Source organism: Nannospalax galili, unplaced genomic scaffold, assembly GCF_000622305.1.
Source record: "Nannospalax galili isolate Female #2095 unplaced genomic scaffold, S.galili_v1.0 scaffold768, whole genome shotgun sequence".
Classification (NCBI taxonomy): Eukaryota; Metazoa; Chordata; class Mammalia; order Rodentia; family Spalacidae; genus Nannospalax; species Nannospalax galili.
This window is the reverse complement of record NW_008360317.1, coordinates 2770536-2781383: the sequence shown is the minus strand read 5'-3', so window position 1 is coordinate 2781383 and position 10848 is coordinate 2770536. Positions and strand designations below refer to the sequence as shown.

The 10848-nt window shown below is 37.6% G+C and overlaps 1 protein-coding gene across 4 annotated transcripts in view; it reads right to left on the bottom strand.

Moving 5' to 3' along the window:
- Nucleotides 1-10848, bottom strand: part of N4bp2l2 (NEDD4 binding protein 2 like 2) — a 128327-nt gene that overhangs the window by 108524 nt on the left and 8955 nt on the right. For all 4 annotated transcript variants that reach the window (XM_029559645.1, XM_029559644.1, XM_029559646.1 and 1 more), the window contains exon 2: nt 5815-5939. In XM_029559645.1, the coding sequence (XP_029415505.1) occupies nt 5815-5939 (125 nt within the window). The remainder of the gene's footprint in view (nt 1-5814; nt 5940-10848) is intronic.

The window sequence follows — 10848 nt, the reverse complement described above, 5'->3', positions numbered from 1 at the left end:
AGAAGAAAGCAGTATGAGCAGGGGCCAGGAGAGCAAGCCAGTAAGCAGTGTTCCTCCATGGCCTGTGTTCCAGCTCCTGTCTCCAGGTTCCTGCCCTGAGTTCCTACCTTGGGCTCCCTGAAGAACTGCAACCTGGGAGTTGTAAGCCAAATAAACCCTTTCCTCCCCAAGTTGGTAGTGGTCAGTGTTTTGTCACAGCAATGAAGAACAAACCAGAACAGTAATGAATACAGGGACTCATACATTCTACCCAAGCAGTTTTCTAACACTGAGCTAACATTCAGATCTGAAAATTTAGATTCTTCCAGTAAAAAATATGATACAAATTTTCTCAAAACAGTACCTAGCATTTAAAGCTATTCAGTATTTGTTGAGGAGAAAAATTTTGCCCCAAATAAGGTGCTACACTCATAATTTTCAGAATGTCTTGATTGCTAGGTATCATTAACTTGGAAAATGTAAAAATACCTTGAAGTTCTTATTATACTGATAAAACTAGCAGTTTATCCAGATACTTTCCATACTTCCATTACTGTTAAGTATAATCAGCTTAATTTCACATGACATAAGAATTTTAATGAAACAATCTACTTCTGCAAGGAGAATAAACAAGTAAATTTCCCAGTCCACCAGAAGTATGTATGTTCTGCCCAATAACCTTTTTCATTCCATTTATCACCTAATCTTCTCCTTAACTAGAGGTCAGTAACTCAACATTTTTGGAACAGTTGCAATATCATTACTTGATTTGAGCAACAATGTCTTATGGCATTAAAAAATAAAAAGGTGGGCTGATGAGATGGCTCAGCAGTTAAGGGCACTGGCTGCTCTTGCAGAGGACCTGGGTTTGGTTCTCAGCACCCATATGGTGGCTAACACCTATCCATAATTCCAGTTCCAGGGCATCTGATGTCCTCTTCTGGCCTCCACAGGGTTTGCACACCACCAGTGTACTTACATACATGCAGCAAGCACTTCTATACATAAAATAAAAACAAATCTAAAAAAATTAAACAGCTTTTTGTACTACCTTTTAATGTATTTGGAGAAACCCTAGCATTTCAGAAACCCAAGAGTATAGATGAGTATTTATCTAAACTCCTTGGGACAAGATTTCAGTTCTTCGGATTTTAGAACATTTGCCTAGACCTAATATGAATAATTGAAAACAAAAATGCTCCAATATGACACTTGACATTTCCCATCCTGAAGCATTTCAGATTTGGGTTTAGAGATTGTGATGGTAAATCTTGATTATAAACTTGATAGAATTTAGAGTGGGAACAAATATCTGAACAAGTCTGTGAGGGATTTTCTGTATTAGGTTAATTGTGGTGAGAGATCCACCCTAAAAGTGTGTGGTACCATTCCATGGGCTAGGGTCCAGGACTCAAAGAAAAAGGAAGTTGAACGATAGTGTTCATTGCTCTCTGCTTTCTAACTGGAAGCAGTATGACCACCTGCTCCTACCACTGTAATTTCCCTGCCCTGTCTGTATACTATGAACTGTAAGCCAAAGTAAACCTTTCCTTCCTTATTTTGTCAGTTATTTTGTTGCAGCAACAGGACAAGTACTTAATACAGAATGCTAAAAAAATTATCTGTTAAACTTCCACTGAAACATTCCTGTAAAATCATAAACTGCAACAGGCATTTTTTTTTTTTTACTAAAAAATATCTTCTTACAGGCTAAAGAGACGGCTCAGCAGGTTAAGAGTGCTACTACTGGCTTTTGCAAAGGGCTGAAGTTTGGTTCCCAGCATCCACACTGGGCAGCTCACACCCACCTCTAACTCCAGTTCAGGAGCTCTGATGCTTTCTTCTAGCTTCCACAGGCACTGAACTTACATGCATAAACTCACACTCAGGCATACATATACACATAATAAAAATACACTTAAAAATTTAAATATGCATCTTCACTGAAATTATTTATTATAAAAATTGACAAGAAAGACATTTAACTGTTTTCTCTGTAAGCGCTGTGTACTTTAGGACAACCCTGGCTGGTAGCTTTAATTAGCAGAAGTTTTTCATTACTGAAGACATCTAGCTACTAAACATAAAAAGAATGATAGAACTAGAAAACCATCATTTTGCAACATTTATGTGACTGAAGAAATAATTTACTGCTGGATAAAGCCATCACATATATAAGGTAGACAGGGAACTTGGTTATGAAGGAAACGGGCTCTCTCTTCATTGCGACAGATCAACTCTATCCCACTAACACTCAATCAAATGTTTGCTTGTTAAAAGAAAAGGAGGGAAGGAGGGAGGGAGGGAGGGAGGACAGATGGCTCAGTGGTTAAGAGCACTGGCTGCTCTTGCTCTTGCAGCTAACTATCTGTAACTCCAGCTCTAGAGGATTCAATGCCCTCTGTAGTCATTGCAAAGATGCAGGTAAAATACTCAAACACAGACAAAAATAATTTTAAAAAGTAAACTGTAATCAAGCTTCAAAAAAAGAGGCTAAATGACTACTAAGACAATGGAATATGTAACATTCTATAGGACAAAGGACCTAGGTTCTGAAATAATGATATGACAGTTTAAGAGAGGAAACAGTTAATGGTTAACATAATTAAAAGAAACAAAGTCAGCCATGGTGGTACACACCTTTAGTCCCTGCACTTAGGAGGCAGGGGGGACAGATCTCTGTGAGATCAAGGCCAGCCTGGTTTCTATAACCAGTTGCAGACCAGCTGTGGCTACAGGGATACCCTGTCTCAAAAAGACAAAAAAAAAAAAGAAACATAAATGTATTTATGTATTCTGAGGACCTTGTTTGGATCCTGATCTAAACAAAACAACCGTAAAAAACATCTGAAATAGGGAAAATTCGCAGGCCTGTTCAATAAGGTTAATTTGAAATATATAATGTATGTTTACGACTTTGTTTTCCAAGGCAGGGGTAATATGGTTATCTTGCCATGCCCTCTTGTTTCAGCATCCTGAGTAAGGGGGATCACAGTAATATGCTACCACACCCAACTATAATTCACCTTTACACTCACCAGCAAATTAAAAGAGAGGGAGGAGCTAAAAACAAAAAAGGGGATAAAATTCACCTGTCAAAACCTTGGTAAGTGGCAATTCTGAGTATTTGGTATGAGATTCATTATGTTCTCTGATTTTGTTGTGGTCTGTATGATGTAGGTTTTCATTATGTAGCCTAGACTAGCCTGGAACTTGCTAAGAAGTCCAACATGGTCTCAAAATAAAGATCCTCCTGCTTTGTATTCCAAGTGCTAGAACTACCAACCTAGGTTATACGGCCAAACCCAGCATTTTTTCCAATCTAGCTTTGATTTTTTTCTCCCCCTACTCCGCCCATCCATTTCAAAGGGATTTTTTTCTTGTGTCGTGGTGAGAAAGGAATCTTGGTGTTATACTTAAGCCAAAACCAGCTAGAATTAGAGATTACATCAGAGTTACCATGCCTATTGATTTAAACTTGAAAGTCTTCCAGTATACAAAATAAGAAACTCACAAAATCTGAACTTAAGATTTGAGGATTAATTCAACTATTAGAATGAAGTAAAGTTTTATTCATTTCTATTATATTCTTTTTTTGTTTTAAATTTGGTTCAGGGTATAAAATCTTGGGTCTCAAGCTGGTTAGGCTAGCGTTTACCACTAAGCATAGTTCATAGTCCCTGAATTTAACTTTTTTTTTTGTCTTTTTTGAGACAGAGTCTCCTTGTAGCCCCAGCTGTCCTTGAACTCACTATGTAGACCAGGCTGGCCTTGCACTCACAAAGATCCACCTGCCTCTGCCTGCCAAGTGCTGGGATTAAAGGTGTGCATCACCACACCCAGCCTAGCTTTGATTTTTTTCATAGTAAAAGTCATTGAATTATCATTGCATTTACCTTTTTATTACATTTTTTATTTCCTGATTGTGTATGCATATGAGCATACATGTGCCACCATGTGTGTGCCAGTCAGAGGACAACTTAAGGGAGTCAGTTCTCATCTTCTCTCTTGTAGATCTCAGGGATCCAATGCCTTTATCTGCTGAGTCATTTTGTCAGCCCAAATTTACCTTTTATTTTTAGGGGCCGTTTTGAGCCAGGGTCTCCCTGTAGCCACAGCAGGTCTTAAAAACATACAACTGGGCTGGAGAGATGGCTCAGTGGTTAAGAGCATCGACTGCTCTTGCAGAGGACCCAGGTTTGATTCCCAGCACCCACATGGAGGCGATGAACAGTCATTAACTCAAATTCCAGGGGAATCCAATGCCCTCTTCTGACCTCCACGGCACTGCAATACATGGGTGCACTCACATACATGCAGGCAATACCCTCATACACATAAAATAAAAATAATAAATAAAATATATTTAAAAGCGTGCAACCACCATGCCTGGCACCAAATTTATCTTTTAAAAGTAACTTATAAAACAGCCTGGTCTATATAGTGAGTTCCAGCCCAGCTGGGGCTACAGGGAGACCCTGTCTATATCAAAAAAAAAAAAAAAAAAAAAAAAAAGTAACTTATAGTAGATCTGCTTTCTTTCATAGCTCTAGGTCAATCATTTTTAATTATAATTGCTCAGTAGAATCACTATGAGAATAATAAAAAATGAATTTAAAAACAAAGCTTGGGGGACTGGAGAGATGGTTCAGCAGTTAAGAGCACTGGCGGCTCTTGCAGAGGACCCAAGTTTGATTTCCAGCACCCACATGGTGGCTAACAACCATCTGTAACTCCAGTTCCAGGGGACCCAATGCCTTCTGATCTCCTCGGACACTGAATGACATGGATACATTATGTACAGGCAGGCAATACACTCCTACACATAAAATTTTTTGGGAAAGGGTCTCCCTGCAGCCCCAGCTGTCCTGGAACTTGCTAAGTAGACCAGGCTGGCCTTGAACTCTCAGAGATCCACCTGCCTCTGACTCCCGAGTGCCGGGATTAAAGGTGCACCCAGCCACATAAAATATTTTAAAAATCAAAGTTTGGGCCTCATTTCAGATCTGAACCAGAATCTCTAGGGCTGAGCCCCCAAAATAAAAGCCTTTTTAAAAATAAAAAAAAATTTTTTTTTTTTTAAAGAGGGGCTGAAGATGAGATGACTCAATAGTTAAGAGCACTGGCTGCTCTTGCAGAGGACCTGATTTGGTTCCTAGTACCCACATGGTAGCTAACAACCCTCTGTATTCCAGTTCCAGGGGATTTGATGCCTTCTTCTGACCTCTGTGGCCACTGCACAATACAGATGCACTTACATATATGTTAAGCAACACACTCATACAAATAAATAAATAAATAAATAAATAAATAAATAAATAAACAAACAAAATATTTTTGAAGAAATCCACATGTGATTCAAATGGGCTACCAGGATGAGACTGCTGATCAAAATGGAAAGAAACTGACCCACATCCTCTAAAAACAAGCACAGTATCAATAAGAAAAACTTTTAATACTCACAGGCATTTTATTAAGACATTAGCATTATTCTCCATAAAAATGATTTTTGGAATACAGAGTATCTCTGTATTTATTCATAAAGTATAAAATAAAGGCTATTAAAATATCTTACATTTCTGTTTCAACAACTTATAATGGTGTACTACATAAAGTTTATAACATGTTTTATCTAAATTCACTGACTTTTATAAAACCTTGATTACACAGGGCAAATAGATTATCATTTCTTATAAAAGAAAAATTGGAACTCCAAGTTATTTAAATAGCTTGTCAAAGTCATTCAGCTGGTAAAAGCCTAAGTCAAAAATAAAGCCTAGATCTGACTTGTCAAAGTCAAATATTCTAACCCAGGAGGCTTGGCCCAAAACAAACCTCTGTTCTGGTTCCAGTCATGGGCATCACCAAGTTGATTAACATTATACCTGTACCCATCTTGATGGTGAAAATAGTCATCAGTGCTGAACACAATGCCATCACGACTCTGACCAAGCAGAACTCTGTTAACAAAAGAAATCATAAAGGCACCATTTATAAAATCTATAACCACAACAAAAAAACTATAGAACAAGTTAATAAATGAATATCTGGCACTTAAACTCTTTAAGAATATTGCAAACAGAAGAGCACAGGAGTTGAACATTTAATAAAGCCTTTTAAAATTAGCAGTTGCATTGCAACTTTTGAAAACACTCAACATTGCTTCCAAAATAATGCCAGCTAGTATGCATATTTTAACTTTTGTGAATTTATATTTGGTACCTAAAACTGTCTCATTTGGGTATAACAGGTAACCCAAAAACCAAGTAAGATAAAGCAATTCATCTGGGAAAAGCCATATTTGACCTAAGACAGCTTTCACAAACTCATTTCCATTAAGCACAAATACAATCTGCATGTGAGAGTAAGAAATAGTTTGAGACTTAAGGTGGTAAACAACCTGTGATCCTCCAAAGTATAAAGAAACTAAGCTTGCAGAGATTAATCACTATATGAAGTTAACTACTTAATACTAAATAAAACATAAATTATCAGATCATATCAGTAATAATCAAATTTTGTTTGAAAATTCTATCTAATTTTAAATTTTCAAGCCCAAGACTGTTAGAGAATTCCTACAGACAATGAAATTGAGTGAAACATAGTAAGATTTAAATCCAACAGAAAGTATTTTGTTGTTTCACTCTTCTCTCTCAACTATTAAACAATTAATTAAAAAACACTTTACAATGTGAAGGAGTTGGAAGAGGTAAATTGTTGTAGAAAAGATTTAAAAGTAAAAGAATATAGTCCTGGGATGAGTAAGAGTACTTCCTACTGAAAAAGAGTAGGGAGAATTTCAACAATTAACATGACAAATGCCATTGTTCCTTCTCATAACTTATAATAAAATCTTATTTTATAATAAAAATAAATTTATGTGTACCAAAAGAGAACTTTTAAATATGTATTTCTGCGTACAGAATTATAGTACAAATTAAATTAAAGCTAATAGTTTGGGTTCTCTGTATACTTCTTTGAAGGAACTGAACTCAGGTTCTTTTTCTTGTATAATTTTTTTTTACAAATTGTATCAGTATTTGCCTATGTAGATAACCTAGAATATACAAATACAGCAACTGTGTGTATTTAAATATGTGTTTGTGTCTAGGTAACAAAACCAGAAAGGGATCATGAGAAGAAAGAGGTCTTTAAGGAAGAAAAAGGCAGTAATCCACATTGCCTATATAGATAACCTAGAATATACAAATACAGCAACAGTGTGTACTTAAATATGTGTTTGTGTCTACGTAACGAAACCAGAAAGGGATCAAGAGAAGAAAGAGGTCTTTAAGGAAGAAAGAGAAAAAGGTAGTAATCCACGTGCTAAGAAAGCAGAAGGATGCTGGGTGTGGTGGCACACACCTTTAGTGCCAGCACAAGGAGTCAGGCACAGAGGCAGGTGGATCAAGGCCACCCTGGTCTACACAGCAAGTTCCAGGCCAACTGGGACTATAGGGGGAGACCCAGTCTTGAGAGGAGGGGAGGGAGGGAGGGAGGGAGGGAGGGGAAAGGAGGATCATCCATCTGGAAGGAGAAGAAGGAGAAAAAAAACAAGTCAGAAGGAATGGGATGGGGCAGGGAGGAGAACAATTAGAACAAAGTATGATGGCACATTACATATAAAATGCCATGAATTTCATTAGTCTAAATGTTCTCCTAAAAAATTAATTTTTAAAACTACAAAAAATGTATGTATTTTGTGAATGTAAAAAATTAAAATGTCGAAGGGTATGGTGGCACACGCCTTTAATCCCAGCATAGTGAGTTCCAGGACAGCTCAGGCTACATGGAAACCCTGTCTCAAAAAGACCAAAAAAAAAAAAAAATAATTAAAATGTCATATTAGCATTCTAAACCAGAGCTCAATCACCCAAAAGGAGCTTTTGATCATAATTTAACACACAATAACTAATTATATTCAACAGGACCAGAAATCTAGATTATCCTCTTTCCTATGTAGACCAGGCTGGCCTTGAACTCACAGAGATAGGCCTGCCTCTGCCTCCCAAGTGCTGGGATTAAAGGTATGCACCACCACACCCACCCAGCAGCAAGTGATTTTTAAGATGCTAATAATACCATTATAAATGACCAGTTTTCATCATTAAACTAGTACAACGGGGGGGGGGGCACTGTCTGCTCTTGCAGAGGACCCAGGTTTGAATCCCAGCACCTACATGGTGGCTAACAACTGTCAGTAACTCCACTTCCAGAGAATCCAATGTCCTCTTCTGCCCTCTGTTGGCACTGTATGACACAGGTTTACTTACATACATGCAGGCATAACACTCATACCCATAACATAAAAATAAATAAATAAGCCTAGTACAACAACAAAAAGAACAAATCTCTATGAAGATCATTTTACATTCATAAATCATAACCGCAAAAGTAAGCTTGAAGAGAATTTTCTTGACACAAACTGTGCACATATCCTTTTCAAATTCAATGAATTGTATGAAACTATGAAGCTTCATTTAGGAAATTCAAAAAGTACTTATATGAATCTGGGGGCATCTGATACCACACAAAGCATCAAAACCAAAAATAATTTAAGAACATTAGTATTTTCAGGGGCTGGAGAGATGGCTCAGTGGTTAAGAACACTGACTGTTCTTGAAGAGGAACTGAATTCTATTTCCAACACCCACATGGGTATCCAATGCCTTCTTCTGACCTCCCCAAGCTCTGCATGACATGGGTGTATTTACACACAAGCAGGTAATACACTCATACACATAAAATAAAAATAATAAATATAGAAAAAGAACATTAGTATTTTTAAAGTTCTTATACTCAGAATTCTCTCAGGTCAAATCATATTCTCAGGATGTTAAAATTTTGGAACTTTGAGCAGGGTGTGGTAGTACATGCCTTTAATCCCAGCAACTCAGGAGGCAGAGACAGAGGGATCTCTGTTGAGATAAAGGCTAGCCTGGTCTACATAGCAAGTTCTAGGACAGCTTAGGGGCGTACAGAGAGACCTTGTCTCAAAAAGACAAAAAAAAGTTTTTTTAAACATTGAATAAGTTAAAAATATCAGATGGGGGGCGCTGGAGAGATGGCTAACTGGTTAAGAGCACTGGCTGCTCTTGCAGAAGACCTGGGTTTGAATCTCAGCACCCACATGGTGGCTAACAAGCATCCATAACTACAATTCTAGGGGATCTGACGCCCTCTTCCGGCTTCCATGGGCATTGCACAATACAGGTGCACTTACATACATGTAGGCATAACACTAATACACATAAAATAAAAATAAATAATTAAAAAAAATCAGATCTGGACAGATAGCTCGCTCAGTAGTTAGGAGTGCATACTGATGCTGGGCATGGTGGCAAACACCTTTAATTGTAGCACCTGACAGGCAGAGACAAGTACACCTCTGCGGGCACTGCATGACACAGGTGCACTTACCTACATGCAGGCAATACATGCGTACACATCAAATAAAAATATTAAAAAAAAAAACTCCACCAAAAACAAAACGAACAAAAAAGAGTGCATACTGTTCTTGCAGAGGACTAGAATTTGGTTCCCAGTACCCACACATGAGGGGGCTCAAAAACCTGAAATTTCAGTGCCAGGGGATCCAAGACCTCTGGCCTCCACAAACACCTGCACTTGTGTTCATATACCCGACACACAGACACACATATACACACATAGTTAAAAATTAAAATAAGTCTAAAAAAAGAAAAAAAAAAAAAACAGATCCAGGATCAATAGCCATTTGATTTATATTTTCTCAAAAGAGCTATCTTTTGAGAACTGTTTCACATATCTCTGATCTCATTTAATTCTCAAAACAATACTAACAATATGCTATCAAACAAATCCAAGAAAGAAAATTACCGAAGTTAAGCCACCAGAGTTTAATAAATAATAGTGGGAAAGAATTGGTAATATTCTCCGACTCTCAAATCAATGGTCTACACTGATCCTTGTATAATTAATTCCCTTCCCTATAGGAAAGTCTGAATATCTTTAGTCACTAGTTCCCAAGGAATACAATATGATAAAATCAGTTATCACATTCAAGATTTAAAATGTGACTTCTGCCTTAAACTCTAGTTTACATGATTTTACACTCTGAAAGAAAATAGTTGCTGCCTAAATGGCAAAGAATTGAGGGCGGCCTTCATTCACCAAACAAGGAACTGAGGCCCTCAACACTAAATAACTCATATGGAACAGTCCTGTCAAAATCTTGACAGAACTCTTGGAATGAGACTGTCCTTTAGTGAGATCATCAGAGGAGCCATCAGTCATAGTATTGCTAGAGACCCTGAACCTGAGGAAATGGGCTAACATACCCAAATTCCTGGTCTGCAGAAACTGTAATGCAATAAATGTTGCATGGCTATGAATTACAAATGTGCTCTGTACTTAAATTTTCTCACTTAAGAATAAGTGAACTGTTTCTCAAGAGGCCTACAAGAGTTCATTTACAGTTTTGTGTTTTTGTTTTTTAAATTTCTAACAGCTTGGGACTAATGAGATGGCTCCGCAGACAAGAGCACTAGCTGTTCTTGTAGAGGACCCAGGGTGGTTCCCAGCATCCACATGGCAACTGAGAACTGCCTGTAACTCCAGTTCCAGGGGCTCCAACACCCTCTTCTGTTCTCTGCGGGAACTGCCTGCATGGGTGGACTTAAGATATGTGCAGGCAAAACACTCATACAAATAAAATAAAAATAAATAAAAAAAACTTCATTCTAAGAACTATACTTTTAATCTTTTTTTATTTTTTTATGTGTATGAGTGTATTGCCTGCATGTATGTGAGTGCACCCCTGTTGTGGTTAGAAAAGGATGTCAGAATTCTTGAAACTGAACCCAGATCATCTGCAACAGCAGCCACTGC